This window comes from Nerophis ophidion, linkage group LG11 (genome assembly GCF_033978795.1).
Source record: "Nerophis ophidion isolate RoL-2023_Sa linkage group LG11, RoL_Noph_v1.0, whole genome shotgun sequence".
Classification (NCBI taxonomy): domain Eukaryota; kingdom Metazoa; phylum Chordata; class Actinopteri; order Syngnathiformes; family Syngnathidae; genus Nerophis; species Nerophis ophidion.
The window spans coordinates 20,538,778-20,562,523 of record NC_084621.1 but is presented as its reverse complement, the minus strand read 5'-3'; the positions used below and the strand labels follow the sequence as shown (position 1 = coordinate 20,562,523).

The 23,746-nt window shown below is 37.9% G+C and overlaps 1 protein-coding gene across 2 annotated transcripts; it reads right to left on the bottom strand.

Moving 5' to 3' along the window:
* Nucleotides 1–11,285: 11,285 nt before the first annotated feature.
* Nucleotides 11,286–23,089, bottom strand: sbk3 (SH3 domain binding kinase family, member 3). 2 transcript variants are annotated; one of them, XM_061915342.1, is made up of 4 exons: nucleotides 22,701–22,842; nucleotides 17,788–17,935; nucleotides 13,831–14,033; nucleotides 11,290–12,481 (listed from the first exon to the last, which is right to left on the bottom strand). In XM_061915342.1, exons 1-4 carry the CDS (start codon nucleotides 22,704–22,706, stop codon nucleotides 11,729–11,731), a joined length of 1,110 nt encoding a protein of 369 aa, XP_061771326.1. In that variant the 5' UTR covers nucleotides 22,707–22,842; the 3' UTR covers nucleotides 11,290–11,728. The 2 variants fall into 2 exon arrangements, with proteins under 2 accessions (XP_061771325.1, XP_061771326.1); XM_061915341.1 differs by lacking the exon at nucleotides 17,788–17,935 and having other exon boundaries at nucleotides 11,286–12,481; nucleotides 22,701–23,089.
* Between the last annotated feature and the right edge of the window lie 657 nt (nucleotides 23,090–23,746).

Sequence of the window (23,746 nt, the reverse complement as noted above, 5' to 3'; positions counted from 1 at the left end):
ACTTGTGTGTGATACAAGAAGTCCTGTAGTGTGTTTGCTTGTGTGTGACATCATTTGCGATACATGCAGTCTTCCGGCGTGTTTACTTGTGTGCTATATCATATGCGATACAAACCGTCCTGCAGTGTGTTTACTTGTGTGTGATATCATTTGCGATTCAAGCAGTCCTGTGGCGTGTTTGCTTGTGTGTGATATCATGTGCGATACAAGCAGTCCTGCAGCGTGTTTACTTATGTGTGTATCAGGTGTGATACAAGCAGTCATGTGGTGTGTTTACTTGTGTGTGACATCAGGTGTGATACAAGCAGTCATGTGGTGTGTTTACTTGTGTGTGACATCAGGTGTGATACAAGCAGTCATGTGGTGTGTTTACTTGTGTGTGACATCATGTGCGATACAAGCAGTCTTGCCACTTTGTTATTTTTGTGTGGTGTCATGTCTGATACAATCTGTCCCTGCAGTGCGTTTACTTCTGTGCGATATCATGTGCGATACAAGCAGTCCTGTGGCGTGGTTGCCTGTCCGTGATATCACGTGCGATACAAGCAGTCCTGTGGCGTGCTTACCTGTCTGTGATGTCATGTCCAATACAAGCAGTCCTGTGGCGTGGTTACCTGTATGTGATATCATGTGTGATACAAGCTGTCCTGCAGCATGTTTACTTGTGTGAGATATCATGTGTGATACAAGCAGTCCAGCAGTGTGTTTACTTGTCTCATGTCATGTGCGATACAAGCAGTCCTGCGGCGTGTTTACTTGTGTGCGATACACGCAGTCCTGCGGCGTGTTTACCTGTGTGCGATATCATGTGCGATACAAGCATTCCTGTGGGGTGTGTACTTGTGTGCGCGATACCCATATGTTACCCAGGCGTTTAGCCACGCGATACCGACACGATATTCTACACCACCAAATAGTAAAAACGTTTCTGAATCCTGCTGGTATCGTGTCTGATCAATTACTCAAGGCTCACATATCGATAGCTTATCGAACATGAAAACACCTGTATCGGGACCCCTGGAATTTAAACAGCGGTATTTGCGAAGCTAATTTTTTTGTCTTTTTTTTTGTCGTAAGTTTTAGACACACACACACACACACACACACACACACACATACGTGTTTTGCCTACTTTGTGTGGACCCATGTTTGGTCAGTAGGTTGTGACCAGTTCCCCCCGCGACCCCAAAAAGGGAATAAGCGGTAGGAAATGGATGGATGGATGGTTGTGAGGGCCCCCCTTTCCACTATAGCTAGAATGATGAAAAAATATATATCTAGTGCACTCAGGCTGTAAATCAGAGCCTGTTGGGAACGTGACACACACACACGCACGCACGCACACACACACACACACACACACACACACACACACACACACACACACACACACACAGAAATGTCTTGCTTACTTTGTGTGGACCCACGTTTGGTCAGTAGGTTGTGAGGGCCCTCCTTTCCACTATAGCTAGAATGATGAAAAAATATATATCTAGTGCACTCAGGCTGTAAATCAGAGCATGTTGGGAACGTAACACACACACACACACTCACATACACACACACACACACACATACACTTGCCTACTTTGTGTGGACCCACGTTTGGTCAGTAGGTTGTGAGGGCCCCCCTTTCCACTATAGCTAGAATGATGAAAAAATATATATCTAGTGCACTCAGGCTGTAAATCAGAGCGTGTTGGGAACGTAACACACACACACACACACACACACACACACACACACACTTGCCTACTTTGTGTGGACCCACGTTTGATCAGTAGGTTGTGAGGGCCCCCCTTTCCACTATAGCTCGAATGATGAAAAAATATATGTCTAGTGCACTCAGGCTGTAAATCAGAGCCTGTTGGGAACGTGAGTGACACACACACGCACACACACACACACACACACAGAAATGTCTTGCTTACTTTGTGTGGACCCACGTTTGGTCAGTAGGTTGTGAGGGCCCCCCTTTCCACTATAGCTAGAATGATGAAAAAATATATATCTAGTGCACTCAGGCTGTAAATCAGAGCTTGTTGGGAACCTAACACACACACACACACACACACACACACACACACACACACACACACACACACACACACAATCGGGGCTACACGAGGGGTCAAGGGTGTGTGTGTGGGAGGGGAGGGGTGTAACGAGGTCAGTGTCAGACGTCGATGACAGTTTGACGGATGAGACGAAAGGAAAGAAGGACGATCCATCCCGGCCTCACGTCAAGCCGTCACCCAAAAACCAAAGATGACCAGAGACCGGGGTGGGCGGGGCTTAAGTCTGCCAACATGCCTGACAGTAAACACAGGATAAACTCCTGGCTGCCTCATTACACGCATGCCTTTTTATTTGCGGCATGCAGGACCCCTCCGACCCCCTGGGGGACTTTTTCAGGCGCTGCATTTCTGCGCCCCGCAGGGAAATGTTGCCGCCTTCCAGCCAGGGAAAAGATCCTGCTGGACCTGGTCTAGGAGAAAGTGATCCTGCTGGACCTGGTCTAGGAGAAAGTGATCCCGCTGGAGGTGGCAGCCAAACATGACAGAGAAAGTTCGGACTCCGAAGCGTAAATTTGACCTCTAGCGCTGCAGAAAAACATTTCAGACATTTGAAGACTTTTTATTTCCTTGAATCCGACTCTTATGTGACTTTGGCTTCTGCACGCACACTCTATGTGCTGCCTCACATGTTGTACTTTGTACGATGATGACGTTACTCACAGGTTACACTCGTGTTACACACTAAAAATTCAAGGGCTGTCACAGCATGTTCTTTCCGTCAATGTTGGCTAAAGTATGTGAGTATTTCGTAACACGCGTTTCTCACACGTTACATACTTGTTACGCACGCGTTACTCAAGCGTTGTACTGTTGTTGCTCACGCGCTACCTACGGGTTATGCCATTGCTCAGGCGTTACACAGTTGTTAGTGACGTTTTACTCAAGCGTTACACCCACATCACTCACACTTTACTAATGCATCACTCACATGTTACACACTTGTTACTCAGGCTCATGCGCTAGTCAGGTGTTGTGCTGTTAATCAGGCGTTACACATTTGTTAGTCATGTGTTAGTCATGTGTTACTTGCGTTAGTCAGGCATTACTCGCACGTTTACTAATGCATCATGTTACTTCCGCCCTACTCTCATGTTACCTACTTGTTACTCTGGCATGACTCCGGCTCATGCGCTACTCAGGTGTTGCGCTGTTAATCAGGCGTTACACATTTGTTAGTCAAGTGTTATTCATGTGTTACTCACGCGTTACTCCGGCATTATTCGAATGTTTACTAATGCATTATGTTACTTAAGCCTTACTCACATGTTACACACTTGTTGCTCACGCGCTACTCACACGTTATGCCGTAACTCAGGCGTTACACACTTGTTAGTGACGTGTTATTCACGCGTTACACCCATATCACCCACGCTTTACTAATGCATCACCCACATGATACTTATACCTACTCACATGTTACACACTTGTTACTCTGGCTCATGCGCTACTCAAGTGCTGCACTGTTACACACCTGTTAATCAGGCGTTACACACCTGTCAGTCAGAAGTTAGTCACGTGTTACTCACGCGTAACTCAGGCATAACTCGCACGTTTACTAATACATCATGTTACTTGCGACTTACTCTCATGTTACACACTTGTTACTCTGGCATGACTCAGCCTCATGCGCTACTCAGGTGCTGCGCTGTAAATCAGGTGTTACACACCTGTTAGTCACCTGTTAGTCACGTGTTACTCACGCGTTACTCAGGCATTATTTGCATGTTTACTAATGCATTATGTTACTTACCCCTTACTCACATGTTACACATGTGTTGCTCATGCGCTACTCACACGTTATGGCATCACTCAGGTGTTACACACTTGTTAGTGACGTGTTACTCACGCGTTGCACCCACATCACTCACATGTTACACCTACTCAAGTGTTACACACTTGTTACTCAGGCATTACTCAGGCGTCACACACTTGTGGCTCACGCGCTACTCATGCGTTACTCAGGCGTTGTGCTGTGAATCAGGCATTACACACTGGTTAGTCACGTCTTATTCACGCGTTAGTAACATGTTACTCATGCGTTACTCAGACATTACTCGCACGTTTAGTAATGCATCATGTTACTTACACCTTACTCACATGTTAAACACTTGTTGCTCATGCGCTACTCGCACGTTATGGCGTTACTCAGGTGTTACACACTTGTTAGTGACGTGTTACTCACGCGTTGCACCCACATCACTCACATGTTACTTACACCTACTCAAGTGTTACACACTTGTTACTCAGGCATTACTCAGGCATTACTCAGACGTTACACACTTGTGGCTCACGTGCTACTTATGAATTACTCAGGCGTTGTGCTGTTAATCAGGCGTTACACACTGGTTAGTCAGGTCTTATTCACGCGTTAGTCACATGTTACTCATGCGTTACTCAGACATTACTCGCACGTTTAGTAATGCATCATGTTACTTACGCCTTACTCACACGCTCATCACACGTTACGCCGTTACTCAGGCGTTACACGTTTGTTAGTGATGTGTTACTACACGCACATCAATCATGCTTTACTAATGCATCACTCACATGTTACTTACATCTACTCAAATGTTACACACTTGTTACTCAGGCGTTACACACTTGTTGCTCACACGCTACTCAGGCATTACCCGCATGTTTGCAAATGCATCATGTTACTCACGCCTTACTCACATGTTACACACTTGTTGCTCACGTGCTACTCACAGGTTACGCCGTTACCCAGGCATTACACACTTGTTAGTGACGTGTTACTCACGCGTTAGTCACGCTTCACATCCACATCAATCACACTTTACTAATGCATCACTCAGATGTTAGTAACACCTACTCAAATGTTACACACTTTTTACTCAGGCATTACACACTTGTTGCTCACGCGCCACTCAAGCATGACTCAGGTGTTGCACTGTTTATGAGGCGTTACACACTTGTTAGTCACGTGTTAGTCACGCGTTACTCAGGCATTACTCGCACGTTTACAAATGCATCATGTTACTAACTTCTTACTCACATGTTACACACTTGTTCCTCAAGCGCTACTTACGGGTTACGCCGTTACTCAGGCGTTACTCACTTGTTAGGGACGTGTTACTCACGCTTTACACCCACTTCACTCACGCTTTACTCATGCATCACTCACATGTTACTTACACCTCCTCACATGTACACACTTGTTACTCGGGCATTACACACTTATTGCTCACACCCTACCCATTCATTACTCCGACGTTGCTCTGTTAATCAGGCGTTACACACTTGTTAGTCACGCGTTACTCACGTGTTAGGCATTACTCGCACATTTACAAATGCATCATGTTACTTACGGTTTACTCACATGTTACACACTTGTTTCTCACGCGATACTTACGCGTCACGCCGTTACCCAGGCGTTACACACTTGTGACGTGTTACTCACCATTACTCACGCGTTCCACCCACATCACTCACATATTACTTACACCTACTTACATGTTACACACTAGTTGCGCTGTTAATCAGGCGTTACACACTTGTTAGTCACGCATTACTCACGTGTTGCTCAAGCATTACTCACACGTTACATCCACGTTACTCATGCTTTGCTCAATAATCACTCACATTAAATACAGTACACCTTAGTCACATGTTATACACTTGTTACACACACGTTACTCAGGCAATACTAATGTGTTACTCATGCAATACACACTTGTTACTCAGGTGCTATTAACCAGTTACGTGTTAGTCACGTGTTACACATTGCTCAGACATTACTAACTTGTCGCTCATTACTCAAGCATTACTCACGTGTTGCCTACACCTTACTCATGCTTTACTCCGGAATCACTCACATGTTACTTACCCCTCACTCGCATGTTGCACACTTGTTACTCAAGCGTAACTCGGGCATTGCTCATGTGTTACTCACGCATTCCACAATTGTTACTCACGTGCTACACACGCGTTACACAATTGCTAATCCCGTGTTACTTACGTGTTAGTCACGTGTTGCTCACGTTACCCAGACATTACCAACGCGTTATTCACGCTTTACTTAAGAATAACTCGCATGCTACTTACGCCTTACTCACATGTTACTCACACGTCAATCACACTTTATTTACATGTTACTCACACTTTATGCAGACGTTATTTGTATGATGCTCACATGTTGATCAGATGTTACTCATGTGTCACACACGTGTTACACACTTTTACCCATACGTTACTTCCATGTTACTTAAACATTACTCAGGCATTACTCACGCGTTACACATTACTCACATGTTATTCCTGTTACTCATGCGTTACTCACATGTCAATAACAAGTTTACATGTTACTCACACTTTATTCAGACCTTACTTGTATGATACTCACATGTTACTCACGTTATTTACATGTTACTCACACTTCATTCCGACGTAACTCGTATGATACTCACATGTTACTCATACGTTACTCACACATTATTTACATGTTACTCACCTTATTCAAACGTTACTTGAATGATACTCACATGTTACTCACACATAATTTACATGTTACTCACACTTTATCCAGATGTTACTTGTATGATACTCACACGTTACTCACACGTTATTTACATGTTACTCACACCTTATTCAAACGTTACTAGTATGATACTCACATGTTACTCACACATAATTTACATGTTACTCACACTTTATTCAGATGGTACTTGTATGATGCTCACGCATCACTCCCATGTTATTCACATGTTACTCACACTTTATTCAGATGTTACTTGTATGACGCTCACATGTTAATCAGATGTTACTCATGTGTTACCCACGTGTTACACACTTGTTACTCACACGCTACTCACGCGTTACTCCCGTGTTACTTACGCATTAGTCACGCGGCACTCACGCGTTACACACGTTACTCTCACTTTGAAGTGTTATTTTTTTGTTAGTATGATAATTATTATTGTTGTTATTATTATTATAAAAAAGTATAAACTATTTACCAAGAGTTTGTCAAGAAGACAGATAAGTGTCAGCAGGTCTGTGAGTCTTAGCACTGCACAGATAGTGGCAGCGAGGTGATGATGTGCACGCTGCCTAAATAGATAGAGCGGGGCTCTATTTATAAAGCATGCAGAGTGGCCTTTAGCCGGGCTTCGCGTGGACATTGCTGACCTCCATGTTGCACCTTACCTACACACTCCTGACTCTGCTAACTTGCCTCAATCCAAAAGTCGAGTCCTGTTTAATGACTTCCTGTCGGTTGCATTGTTTTTATTTACTGCTGCTAAACGGCGAGGATTGCGACGTTAAAATCAGCTGCACATGATTTACCGCCAGCGTGTCCTCGAGGGAGAACCCTACATTCTTGTGGGGGCGCAGTAACCGGAGAGGCGGCCATTTTTCAACCACTGATTGTCCGCCTTTTGACAGATGGAGGACAAGTGCTAAGTATGGACGTCAGTCTGCAGTGTGTATGTGTGTTTATGTGTGTGTTTGTGTGCGTGTGCGCGTGCTTGTATTTCTACCCTTCTTGAGACATCAACAAGGAAAAGTGACTTTCATATGTGAACAAGTTAGGTCCCAATACGGAAAACCGTTGCATCTAATAGAGAGCCAAATACTAGAATCCATGAACATTGCTCCAAAGTCAGGACTTTTTTGTTGATTTGATGTGCGTACAAGGGTAAACACTGACAGGTGCAAAGGCAGCAATATATGATAAAACAAGACGGCAGCTAAAGACGGACATACCTATTCATTATGCTACAATGCTAAATGTCACATGCGACTAGTACCAAAATATATTACTCCGAGGTGTGTACTGGAAAAAATTGTTTCAAATGCTAGCATGCTAACGTAACATGCATCCCGGACTAAAATATGACCGAGGTGTATACCTACAAAATTAGCTAAAAATAAATAAATAAAGCTAGAGGGGGGGGAAATGTTTTTCACGCTAATGCTAAAATGCTAGCTGTTACATGCGACTAGTACCAAAATATATTACTCCGAGGTGTGTACCTGAAAAAATTATTTCTAATACTAGCGTGCTAACATTAAAATGCATGCCCGGACCAAAATATGACCGAGGTGTATACCTACAAAATTAGCTAAAAATAAATAAATAAAGCTAGAGGGAGGGAAATGTTTTTCACGCTAATGCTAAAATGCTAGCTGTTACATGCGACTAGTACCAAAATATATTACTCCGAGGTGTGTACCTGAAAAAAAAAATTCTAATACTAGCATGCTAACATTAAAATGCATGCCCGTACCAAAATATGACCGAGGTGTGTACCTACCAAATTAGCTAAAAAATAAATTAATAAATAAAGCTAGAGGGGAAAAAATAAGATTAGCACACTAATGCCAAAATGCTTTCACATGTGACTAGTACCAAAATATATCACTCCGGGGTGTGTACCGGAAAAAGTTGTTTCAAATGCTAGCGTGCTAACGTTAACATGCATCCAGGACCAAAATATGACCGAGGTGTATACCTACAAAATGATCCAAAAATAAATTAATAAATAAAGCTAGAGGTGGGGGGGGGGGAATAAAATTAGCACACTAATGCTAAAATGCGAGCTGTTACATGCGACTAGTACCAAAATATATTACTCCGAGATGTGTACCTGAAAAAATGATTTCAAATGCTAGCGTGCTAACGCTAACATGCATCCAGAACCAAAATATGACCGAGGTGTGCACCTACAAAATTGGTTATAAAACTAGTATTGTTGGTCTCGTAACAAAATATTTTACGCTGAGGAGCATACCTGTAAATTTTGCAAAAAATGCCAACATGGTAATATTAAAATGCTAACGATTGTGTAATAAAAATGAGTTTTGGGCTGGCTGTAAATGGCCCCCAGGCCGCACATTACCAGCCTTCCAATTTTATTGCTAGAAAGTACACAAAGTGGAAGGCAAAGTACTGCAAATATACTGTAAGTATGGAAGTAAAGTCTACTGTAAATGTCTGCACTTGACGTCAGATTTTCCGACTGAGTCTTTTTTTAGTGGAAGTGGGGACCGCCTGTTGCACTTCAGCGTACTTGACACATTTCCATTTTTTTACCAGCTGAATTTATAAAACGCACACATTTGCTCACAAACTTTTATTTAATAAAATTGTCTGCATAAATGAATGTAAAAAAAAATAATTGGTTCCCAAAATTGAAAACACAAAAAATGTGTTTCCAAAAATTAAGTGTGGAAAAAAAGTCTTAATAATAAAAACACAAATTGATCGCCATAGCACACACATATATATATACACACAAACATAAATATATATATATATATATATATATATATATACATATATATATATATATATATATATATATATATATGCATATATATATATACATATATACTTATATATATATATATATATATATATATATATATATATATATATATATATATATATATATATATATACACATACATACATATATATACATGTATTTATTTATATATACACACATATATACGTATATACTGTATACATGTAGATATACATATACAAATATATAAATACATACATATAATGTGTATATATACACATATATATATACATATATACATACATATACATATATATCTACATATATATACATATGTACATACATACATATATGTATATGTGTATATATGTATGCATGTATGTATACATATATATATATATAAGTGTATATATGTATGTGTATATATATGTGTGTATCATATATATATATATATATATATATATATATATATATATATATATGAATAAATATATATATAAATATATATTTGTGCGTATATATGTATTTATAATTTATCGTCTTTTTAAACAGTCACACAATGACATCGAATGATGCAATTATAAGGATAAATACATTTTTCCAACACATAAAACATGTAATTACAACCGTAACATCTTATATACAAATAGTTGCTACATTAACATTATGCAAATGAGGCCGTTCCCCAATATTGTGGCCACTTTATGTGAGCTGCACACTATTAAGCAATAATAAAACATGAGTGAATAAAGCATCATCATCAGTATTGCAGTTGATAAAGACAGTTATATAATACACGGCTGAATACTGCATGTGTACATGTCTACTGATATTAGCATTATTATTATCATAATTATTCCATTATCATTATTATTTACTTATTTTAATTTAAAAAATATATATATTTTTTATTTATGTATTAATTATTTGAACTGAGAGAATATGTTCATAAATGTAGTAGTTCACAATGAAAGCACATATCAAATGAAAACAATACATAATGGTCCGTTTTTTTAATTTTTTTGTATTTTTCGTGTGCAAAAAGGAGTGTGATGAAGTGAGACTTATTTACTGCCACTCTTTATTTAGTCATTGCATTTTTACATCATTATTATTATTGTCATGTACAATGGTTAATTTGCTGTTCCTATTGCAATATGTTAATAAAAACATTTCATTTGAATTCAACAATCTCTTTCAGATGCATTTTCTAAAAGATGGAAAAAGCATTAACAATACCTAAATATTAGGCGTGAAGAAAAATATCGATTCACATCCGAATCGCAATTGTTATTCATCCGGATTCTACATATATATATATAAATATATTTATATATAAATGTATTTATGTATATGTATATATACATAAATATATATACATATTTTATTTGTATTATTTTTTTATTTTTTGTTGTTTTTTTTGTTATGTTTGATTTTTTGTTTGTTTTGTTAAGCCATCTCCATAGTTTGTTCATCTGGATTCTAAATCAATATTTTCCAAAATTCATTAAAACACATATATATATATATTTATATATATATATATATATATATATATATATGTATATATATATATATATATATATATATATATATATATATATATATATATATATATATAAAATACTCATTATACACACATACGTGTATATGTATATATACACAAACATATATAAATATATATATACACATATGTGTATATATATATACAAATTATATAACTATATATATATACATATATATGCATGTATATACGTATATATACATATGTATGTATATATGTAAATATATACACAAATATATGTATGTATATATGTAAATATATACACAAATATATGTGTGTGTATATTTATATATATATACACATATAAATGTATGTATATATATACATATATGTGTATGTATATATATATATATATATACACAAATACATGTATGCGTATATATATATTAGGTATTAATAAATGTATATTAATAGTCAATAAATATATTTTGATGCATTATCTTACTCTTGTATTAATGCTTAATAACTATATTTTAATACATTATTATCTTAGTATTTTGTTATTGCTTAACAAGTATATTTCAATGCATTATTATCTTAGTGTTTTATTAATGCCTAATAACTTCATTTTAATGCATTATTATCTTAGTGTTTTATTAATGCTTAATAACTATTTTAATGCATTATTATCTTAGTGTTTTATTATTGCTTAACGAGTATATTTTGATGCATTTTTATCTTTGTGTCTTATTATTGCTTAACAAGTATATTTTAATGCATTATTATCTTAGTGTTTTATAATTGCTTAACAAGTAAATTTTGATGCATTAGTATCTTAGTGTTTTATTATTGCTTAACAAGTATATTTCGATGCATTATTATCTCTCCCGCCTTGCCTCCCTCACCAGCTCCTCCCGCACTCCGGCGCCGGCCTCCCGTACTTTCCTGGCCTCCCTGTCGGCCTCCTCCGCCCTCCTGCTCTCCTGCCACTGCGTCTCCATCAGCCAGGGTCCGCCCAGGTAGCTGAGGACCTCCTCGGGGGTCCCTCGCCGCCGGGGCTCCGGGTGGAGCAGCTGGCGGAGCAGCGCCATGGCCAGCGGGCTGAGGGCGTGGAACTGCGACGGAGGAGGGTTGTTCCTGTGGTTCTCCTTCATGACGCTGTAGCAGTCGGCCTCCTGCTCGCCGCCGCCCTCGCCGTCGCCCTGGCGCTCGAACCAGGCCTTGTAGCGTCTGTAGTTGGGGTCGTGGGCGGTGCTCTCCTCCCAGGGGAAGCAGCCGGTCAGCAGGCAGTAGGTGAGGACCCCCAGAGCCCAGCTGTCGATGCAGGTCTCCACCGTTATCCAAATGAGCTCCGGGTCCTCCTCCCCCGCCGCCTTAGCCTCATCCCGCGCCTTGGCGGGCGCCACCTCGGGGGTGCAGAAGGGTGACTCGTACCAGACGGCGTAGACGCGGGAGCCGACGGCGCGGGTCAGGCCGAAGTCGCCCAGTTTGACCCAGCGGCACGAGCCGTCGCACAGGAAGATGTTCTCGGGTTTGATGTCCCGGTGCACGAAGCCCAGGGAGTGGAGGTGGGTCACGGCGCCGCTCAGCTGCGCCATCACCCTCTGGACCCGCTCCTCCTCCAGTCCCACCTGGACACACATCACCCTGTGCATCAGCGGGGCCAAACACATACCACAAAACAAGGTATGCAGTCGCCATGTTGCTATCGTTTTAATACTGATACAATGTTTATCTAAGATGGACTGATGCAGAGTGGAAAAGGTGTTCTGTGGTCTTGGATATCAGTGTGTAAAGGACATCACCACATGGGCTCGGGAACACTTCAGAAAACCACTTTCAGTAACTACAGTTGGTCGCTACATCTGTAAGTGCAAGTTAAAACTCTACTATGCAAAATGAAAGCCATTTATCAACAACACCCAGAAAACGCCGCCGGCTTCGCTGGGCCCGAGCTCATCTAAGATGGACTGATGCAAAGTGGAAAAGTGTTCTATGGTCTGACGAGTCCACATTTCAAATTGTTTTTGGAAACTGTGGACATCGTGTCCTTCGGAATAAAGAGGGAAAGAACCATCCGGATTGTTCTAGGTGCAAAGTGTAAAAGGCAGCCTGTGTGATGGTATGGGGGTGTATTAGAACCCAAGGCATGGGTAACTCACATCTGTGAAGGGATCATTAATGCTGAAAGATACATACAACATATGTTGCCATCCGATCAACATTATCATGGACGCCCCTGCTTATTTCAACAAAACGATGCCAAGTTTGGACACCCCTGATTCGAGGTACAGTACATATCATCAAAAGGTTCAGAGAATCTGGAGAAATCACTGCACATAAGCCATGATATTACACGCCTTCGATCTCTCAGGCAAAAAAACACATCAGTGTGTAAAGGATATCACCACATGGGCTCGGGAACACTTCAAGAAACCACTGTCAGGAAATACAGTCGGTTTCTACATCTGTAAGTGCAAGTTAAAACTCTACTATGCAGAGCGAAAGACATTTATCAACAACACCCAGAAACACCACTTATTTCAACAAAACGATGCCAAGTTCGGACACTCCTGATCCAAGGTACAGTAAAAATCCTCAAAAGCTTCAGAGAATCTGGAGAAATCACTGCACGTAAGCCATGATATCACGGACCTTGGATCCCTCAGGCGGTACTGCATCAAAAAGCCACATCAGTGTGTAAAGGATATCACCACGTGGGCTCAGGAACACTTCAGAAAACCACTGTCAGTAACTGCAGTCGGTCGCTACATCTGCAACTGCAAGTTAAAACTATACTATGCAAAACGAAAAACATTTATCAACAACACCCAGAAACGCTGCCCCTGCTTATTTCAACAAAACGATGCCAAGTTTGGACACCACTCAGCCGAGGTACAGTACACTTACTAAAGATGAAAAAAAACTTAATTATGAGTTAACAATGCGATTAATCACATTTGAATGGTTCCCAACTGACCTCCGACACGATGACGCTGTACAGGTCGCCATGGAGACCGGCCTGCTGGGCGAAGACGTAGTGCGACGGCGTGGAGAAGAAGATGCCCAGCGCCCGGGTCAGGGACGGATGCGTGCAGTAGGACAGCGAGAGGTTGTACTCCCGCAGGAAGGAGGTGAGCGAGGTGGAGTGGCGCGGGAAGAACTTGAGGGCCATGGGCGTGCCTGCGGGCCAGACGTCACATGACACAAACGCCTTTAAAAAGCCTCATTAAAGTGTCAAACGTTTGCGCGCGCCAAGTTTCATCTCGAGGGGAAACCCGAGCTCGGATTAGAAATGCACTTTGCGGGTCCACTTTGTACGCTTGTGTTACTTCCTGTGCTGCACAACAGCAGCTGGGGGGCACATTGAGACGTAATGAACTTCCAAACTGTCAGCGCCTGCTAAGTTAACGTCTAAAAACACTTTGTGGTGGGCGACACCACTCGTAATGATGGTGTTGACGCAGCGGGACCCCAGGTTGCAGGGACGGTAGGCGATGTGCAGATAAGAAAAGTTTTTGATTAGGCCAGGGGTGTCCAAATGTAATTTTTTTAACGGCCCCACCGCACATTTTAAAAATAAGATTGAAAAATCTTTAAAACTTAAAAAGTGATATAAAGGAGCAAACGGATGAAATGTAACAAGAAAATGTTGCAATGTTTACTCTAATAACACAAAGCTGCCATGCAGGCTGTTTCTTTCTTTAAAAAATAATAATGAATCAAAATCAATGTCATCGTGAATTACTGACCTATTCAAAAAAATTATGTCATGTTAAATTTTCCACTTTGAGATATTTTGTGGGGAAAATGTTGCATATTTTGTGTTTGCCATATAAAAAACGGAGCTGTTTTTTTTCAAAGAAGGGCCTAAAATGAACAAAAAAAACCATAAACAACAATAAAACTTATAATTGACGGATAGAGCTGAAGTTGATTTCGAGATTATTGTGTTAAAAGTAAACAGTAAAAAAATGTATAATTTATTTTTTAACACTTTAATGAGTAGGACCCCTTTGGATCCCCAATAATTCAAAAAATAATAATGAAGTAAAATCATTGGGGTTATTAGTTATTGACTTTTTTAAAGCTCCAATTAATATATAGTATCAAATATTCCACAAAAAAAATATTGGGTGATAATTTGCATATTTTGTGTTTCTTTCGATCAAAAAACAGGGTTTTCTTTGACAAAAAGAACATACAACTTAAATCTTTAAAATCATTATATTGACAGATGGACCAAATGTTGATCTGGTGATGATTTAAAACTTGAATAATAATAAAACAAAATTAAACTGAATAATGACACATTTTTTATGTTTTTTTGACCAAAACCCTTTGGGGTCCCCGGGATCAAGTTTGAGTGGAGGCCTAAATGTGTATTGTTTATACATATATTGTATTGCTTTTTAAAATAGAAAAATGTAAAAATGGCCCCCGCTTGCTTTGATTTTTTCAGTCTGCGGCCCTAAGTGGAAAAAGTTTGGACACCCCTAGATTAGGCAATGTTGTGTGAAAATATGTATTTATGTACTCTCTTAGAACTGGGGGTGTTTAACCTTTTTGATTTCGGGGTCCAACTTTTCCACTGCACAGAGGCCCAAGGCCCGCTTAAATACTCTTGATTTTAATGCTATTCAATAACGATCTCCAACCAGTTTAACAGGATCAAGCCATATTAGAGGATCGTTTTTAGACTTAGACAAACTTTATAGATCCACAGGTGAAATTGTTCCGCACAGTAGCTCAGCTACAAAGGATGGAAAGGGTAAAGATGGACAGGATAATGCAGTTATAAAATAGTCTAAATATGTACCATAGTAGCGAAATAAAATGTAACATGATGTACATATGGCGCCAAAGATTATTATCAAGGTTTAGGTCAGGCTGATCACAAATATAAATGCTAATCAAATATACCACAAAAGAAGGGACTGAAAAATACATACATATATACAGTACATATATACATATGTATATATATATATATATATACATACATATAGGGACGGCGTGGCGCAGTGGGAGAGTGGCCGTGCGCAACCCGAGGGTCCCTGGTTCAAATCCCACCTAGTACCAACCTCGTCACGTCCGTTGTGTCCTGAGCAAGACACTTCACCCTTGCTCCTGATGGGTGCTGGTTGGCGCCTTGCATGGCAGCTCCCTCCATCAGTGTGTGAATGTGTGTGTGAATGGGTAAATGTGGAAGTAGTGTCAAAGCGCTTTGAGTACCTTGAAGGTAGAAAAGCGCTATACAAGTACAACCCATTTATCATTTATAGATCCAAACTAAATTATTAATAAGAAATAAAGATATATAACGATATATGGTTTCTTAAATAAACTGCCAATAAAGTAATAAAATGCAGCTTTACCACTTTAGTCATCATTTTTGTGCTATATATATATATATATATATATATATATATATATATATATATATATATATATATATATATATATATATATATATATATATATACACGTGTAATGTGTATATATGCATATATGTAAATACATGTATCTGTGTATATATATATATTTTTTTGATATATGTATTTGTATATGTGTATATATATATATATTTTTTTTAATATATGTAAATACATACAGTTAGTTTTTTATATGTATGTGTATATATATATATGCATTTGTATACAGTATATATATGTGTATATATATATACATGTATGTATGTATGTATGTACATATATATGTATATATTTTTTATATATGTTTATATGAATATATGTATACAGTATATATATACACATATACGTATTTTTTTACATTTGTATATGTATATTTTATATATTTATATACATATATTAGTTTATATATATATATATATATATATATGTGTGTGTATATATACAGTGTATATATACATGTATGTATGTATGTATGTATATGTATATCTATGTATGTGTGTATATATGTATGTGTGTATATATATATATATTGTATATATATACAGTATATATGTATGTATGTGTGTATGTTTGTATATATATGTATATATATATATATATATATATATATATATATAAATAAATAAATGATAAATGGGTTGTACTTGTATAGCGCTTTTCTACCTTCAAGGTACTCAAAGCGCTTTGACACTACTTCCACATTTACCCATTCACACACACATTCCCACACTGATGGAAGGAGCTGCCATGCAAGGCGCCAACCAGCACCCATCAGGAGCAAGGGTGAAGTGTCTTGCTCAGGACACAACGGACGTGACGAGGTTGGTACTAGGTGGGAATTGAACCAGGGACGCTCGGGTTGCGCACAGCCACTCTCCCCACTGCGCCACGCCGTCCCACGCCGTGATATATATATATATATATATATATATATACACACACATACATACATACATATATATACAGTATATATGTATGTATGTATGTATGTTTGTATATATATATGTATATATATATATATATATATATATATATATATATACAGTGCTCAATGCCGGGGTAGAGTGGAATATACGTTAAATCAGGGAAAATTTGGACCAAAGCACCACCGTTTTATGTTGTCGCCCACCAGGAAGTGTTTTAAACGTTGGGGGAAAAATCCTAACACAACCTTTTTAAACATGAATAATTATCTAAATTGCTAGCAAAAAATGTTAGCATGCTAACGGTGATATGTAAACATAAGGACACTTAGCATACTTCCAAAATACCGCCAAGTATTAAAATCCATGTTTTTTTTGTTTAGGTTAAAAAACAAACAAAAAAAGCTAAAATACTAGCATTATAATAGATGTGTTAGCATAAAGTAGCATTTTTATATAAATCTAGTATTTTTCCTGATTCATCGGAATTAGTTCGATACCAAAATTCCCAGTATCGCCCCACCCCGCCGACAAAGCACTTCCTGTCCCCGCCTCCCTTTCTGCGGGGCGGCCGCTGACCTTTCTTCCTGTGCACGGCCAGCATCACCTTCCCGTATGAGCCTTCTCCCAGCAGCTTCACCACCTGGAAGTGCTCGGCCACTTTAAGGCTGGACAGGGCCTGCGCTGACAGGAAGCAGCGCTCGTGCAGCTCCTCCGCAGCCGCGTCCTGCCAATCAGTATCCATACTCAGTATGATATCATCTTGCCGCTGGTAACCACATCAACGTATCGCACAGCTTTGTGCTAATCACCATTTTCTTTTTCTGTTTTATTTTAAAGATAAAATATGGATTAAATTTAAATATATCTGTTGACATAGTTTTAATTTGTTCATGTTTCATACCTTTTTAGTCAAAGAAAACTCAGTTTTTATGGCAAAACCAATTGTGGTCAACGTTAAAAGGCCTAGGGACCCAAAATGGTCTCAGTTTAAAAAAAAATAAAAGCAAGTCATACATTTTTTTTTTATTCAAACGCTAAAATATAGATCAAATTTGGATCTATCTGTTGACGTACTTTTATTTTGTTCAGGTTTCATACATTTTTGGTCAAAGAAAACTCAGTTTTTATGGCAAAACCAATTGTGGTCAACATTAAAGGGCCTAGGGACCCAAAAGGGTCTCAGTTTTTAAAAAAATAAAAGCAAGTCATACATTTTTTTTTTTATTCAAACGCTAAAATATAGATCAAATTTGGATCTATCTGTTGACGTAGTTTTATTTTGTTCAGGTTTAATTTATTTTTGGTCATAGAAAACTCAGTTTTTATGGCAAAACCAAAAGGGTCTCAGTTAAAAAAGTGTTAAAACCAAGTCTTTTTTTTTATTTTAAGGATAAAATATAGAATAAATTTAAATATATCTGTTGACATAGTTTTAATTTTTCATGTTTCATACCTTTTTAGTCAAAGAAAACCCAGTTTTTTTTTATGGCAAAACCAATTGTGGTCAACGTTGAAGGGCCTAGGGACCCAAAAGGGTCTCAGTTTAAAAAAAATAAAAGCAAGTCATACATTTTTTTTTTTAATTCAAACGCTAATATATAGATCAAATTTGGATCTATCTGTTGACGTAGTTTTATTTTGTTCAGGTTTCATACATTTTTGGTCAAAGAAAACTCAGTTTTTATGGCAAAACCAAAAGGGTCTCAGTTAAAAAAAGTGTTAAAACCAAGTAGTTTTTATTTTATTTTAAGGATAAAATATAGATTAAATTTAAATATATCTGTTGACATAGTTTTAATTTGTTCATGTTTCATACCTGTTTAGTCAAAGAAACCCAGTTTTTATGGCAAAACCAATTGTGGTCAACGTTAAAGGGCCTAGGGACCCAAAAGGGTCTCAGTTTAAAAAACAAATAAAAGCAAGTCATACATTTTTTTATTTTATTCAAACCGTAAAATACAGATCAATTTTGGATCTATCTGTTGGCGTAGTTTTATTTTGTTCAGGTTTCATTTATTTTTGGTCAAAGAAAACTCAGTTTTTATGGCAAAACCAAAAGGGTCTCAGTTAAAAAAGTGTTAAAACCAAGTCTTTTTTTTAATTTTAAGGATAAAATATCGATTAAATTTAAATATATCTGTTGACATAGTTTTAATTTGTTCATGTTTCATACCTTTTTAGTCAAAGAAAACCACCAATTGTGCTCAACGTTAAAGGGCCTATGGGCCCAAAAGGGTCTCAGTTTAAAAAAAAATAAAAGCAAGTCATACATTTTTTTTTTTTTTTAAACGCTAAAATATTGATCAAATTTGGATCTATCTGTTGACGTAGTTTTATTTTGTTCAGGTTTCATTTATTTTTGGTCATAGAAAACTCAGTTTTTATGGCAAAACCAAAAGGGTCTCAGTTAAAAAAGTGTTAAAACCAAGTCTTTTTAAAAAATATATATATTTTAAGGATAAAATATACATTAAATTTAAATATATCTGTTGACATAGTTTTAATTTGTTCATGTTTCATACTTTTTTGGTCAAGGACAACCCAGTTTTTATGGCAAAACCAATTGTGGTATGTGTATATATATCCATCCATTTTCTACCGCTTATAGCCTTTGGGTTCGCGGGGGGGCGCTGGTACCTATCTCATCGCAGGGCCAACACAGATAGACAGACAACATTCACACTCACATTCACACACTAGGGCCAATTTAGTGTTGCCAATCAACCTATCCCCAGGTGCATGTCTTTGCATATATATATATATATATATATATATATATATATATATATATATATATATATATATATATATATATATTAGGGTTGGGCAAATTAATGCGTTAATTACGAGTTAATTCATCAATCTATTAACGCCGACAATTATTTTAACGCGCATTTGCGTATGTTGTTTACATGCTTTTATTTTGTTAACGCCTTTTCTTAACAAGATGGCGTCGCCCGGACGGGCTTCGGCGTCGAGGAGCTCTTGGTAAAGATGGAACATTTGGCAAAAATACCGGACAATTCTGCAAATTTCATGGCTGGCTTACAGCGTGGTCACTCCGGGATCCCTTACGACCCCCAGACAATTCTGAATGTGGATAGATCGGGCCGTTTTGGACTGAATGACGCGTGCTAGACCGGCTAGCTAGCATGGGAATACTTTGCCGGCTACATCCAGCGGCCTGTGAAGCAGCGGAGTATATGTGTTGTCTGTCTATTTATCAATAATGCAGACGTGGCGTGTTGGCTGAGTTCTTAACGTTTACTTTCAGAGCGTGCATATCACAACATGCAAGATGCCGTCATGGCGACACAACCTATACCGGGCTACCGCGCATGCTCGTCACTCCTGTTGCATGCTGGGTAGGGTAGTTCTTTATTTCCCTGGCTCATAACATCACAATATAGTACCATGTATATGATGCGTTCAATTTATCAAAGCACCAAGCAAACAATCGGAAAATTCCCATCATATCAATTCCTAGATATGGTCATAATTCTTTTAAGTGCACTACGCAGAATAAACACAACATTATTAATATTGCTACTACAGATAATTTGATCAAAAATTCCCTAAAACAGCCCACTACCTATAATATAGGTTTTTTAAACATAAGATCCCTGATAAAAAAAAAAAATGTTTCTGCTGTTACCTCAGAAATTGCCTGTTCAGATGTTATCATTGTGGCTCAGAGATTTGTATGTAGATTATATTTATTTTCCATAACAAACAGGATAACTTAAATACTCTGGCAGTGGCAATAAGCTTAAATGTTTGTATTTACATTTTTTGAGTTGATTTTCATAAAATATGCTATTTAACTGCTACTGTTTAACAAGGACTGATTTAAATTGTGTTTGCACAGCAAATGTTTTGGCACTTTTGTTCATGTGGGAGAATATTCCAATAAAGGTGCACTACACACTACTTTTGAATTCATTATTGGGCTTTGCGTATACAATGCAGTTAATCGCGATTAATCGGAGAAATAGTGCGATTAACTTCGATTAAAAAAAGTAATCGTTGCCCAGCCCTAATATATATATATGTGTGTATATATATATATATATATATATATATATATATATATATATATATATATATATATATATATATATATATATTATCTGAGATAGGCTCCAGCGCGACCCCGAAGGGAATAAGTGGTGGAAAATGGATGGATGGATGGATATACTGTATAAATGTGTGCGTGCGTGTGTGTGTGAGTGACTGTGTGTGTGTGTATGTATATATATGTATGTATATTTATATGTGTATATATGTGCGTGTGTATGTAAATGTGTATATTCATACATATATACTGTATATACACATTCTGTATATATATATATATATATATACTGTATATATATCTGCTGTATATTAAAATGTGTATATATAATGCAATTTATTTTATATATATATATATATATGTGTGTATGTATATTTATATATGTATATATGTGCGTGTGTATGTAAATATATATATATTCATACATATATATACTGTATATATATATCTACAGTATATTAAATGTGTATATATAATGCAGTTATCATATATGTTATATATATATGTATGTTTAATTATATATGTATATATGTGCGTATGTATGTAAATATATATATTCATACATATATATATATACTCTATATATATATATATACTGTGTATATATATATATATATATATATATATACTGTATATATATATCTACTGTATATCAAAATGTGCATATATAATGCATTTTATATAATATATATATATGTATGTATATTTATATATGTATATATGTGCGTGCGTATGTAAATATATATATATTGTGTATATATATATATATACTTATATATCTACTGTATATTAAAATGTGTATATATAATGCAATTTATTTTGTTATATGTATTTATTGTAGATATACTGTAACTATTAAAGGATTTGTGCATGCATTTAAAAACTATATATATATATATATATATATATATATATATATATATATATATATATATAATCACAAAACTGGCTATTAACCCAGCATGAGGCTTTGTTTTGAACTGCCTATTTGCTCATTCTTTTTAAGATATTTTTTTCATCTATCGTTTGTTTAAGTATATTTCATCTTTTTATTTCAAATGATGTTCCAATCAGTCTTCTACCTCTGCACCTAAGCTTCTTGACATTTGTACTGCTCTTTGTATTTTTTCGACTTTTCAAAGGGTTTTATCAATCAAGTTGATATGGTGTGGAAAACCGTTCAAATATTCTTGCAGTCATCTTTTGTTGTTGACTTTTCTATTTCTTTGTTTTGTATTTAATCATTGCTTTATATGTGAGTTGGTCGTCCCGCACTGAAGCGAGGGCGATTGTTTATCGGGCGACATCGCCAGGCGACGGTAAACATTGCACCGCTAAACAGGACTAACGCGAGGAAATGAAAGGCTGACAAAACATGACCATCATATTGCAAAGGCAGCCTGCTACTACTCACTGTCATCTTCCTCTCCCAGATCCCGGCGGCCAACTTTTGCGTGGGTGGATCGAGACCAAGTCTTCCGTAAGGTTACACGGTGACCGAGTTCTGTCCCTGTCCTGTCCGACTGTGGGGAACAAGAGTGTCCGCAGCCCTCCTGCTGCTTTGAAAGTATTTCAAAGGTCTGAGCCGCCATGCCCCCCCCTCCTGGCCACACTCTTGCCCCCTGTTTCCAATCTGTCACCTCCAGCCTTCCTGTCACTCTCTTCCTTCTCTTTCCATCTTCTCCTCCGCGCCCGCCTGGAATTCCTGCTTTAATCAGCAGGAATGGCGGAATGGACGGCGTGGGCCAACAGGCTGTAGTCCTGATCCCCCGCCTCTTACGGGGATTACGGAGTACAGTTAAGCGCGCCTTGATTGTCCAAGACCGCTCCTGCTCTCATGTCACTTTCAGGCCGCGTCCGTCACCGCGGGCGACGTAATGAAGACGTGAAATATGTCACGCCGCGTTAATGCCTGCCCCCGCCGTTTGGGGACCTTTGCATCCAGAAACCTCTTCCAGCTCAAAACTTTCATCTCGTCTTTCTCCCGGCGGAATTATGCAACTCTTCATATTTAATCCTGCGCCACTTTAAACTCTTATTTACAGTCTTGCCGTTATATAAACAAACCCTAAACCCAGTGAAGTTGTCACGTTGTCTAAAAGGTGAATAGATAACACAATACAATCATTTGCAAAACATTTTCAACTTAAAGGCCTACTGAAATGAGATGTTCTTATTTAGACGGGGTCCATTCTATGTGTCGTACTTGATCATTTTGCGATATTGCCATATTTTTGCTGAAAGGATTTAGTAGAGAACATCGACGGTAAAGGTCGCAACTTTTGGTCGCTAATAAAAAAGCTTTTTCTGTACCGGAAGTAGCAGACGATGTGCGCGTGACGTCACGGGTCGTGGAGCTCCTCACATCTGAACATTTTTTACAATCATGGCGATTCGGACCGAGAAAGCGACAATTTCCCCATTAATTTGAGCGAGGATGAAAGATTTCTGGATGAGGAA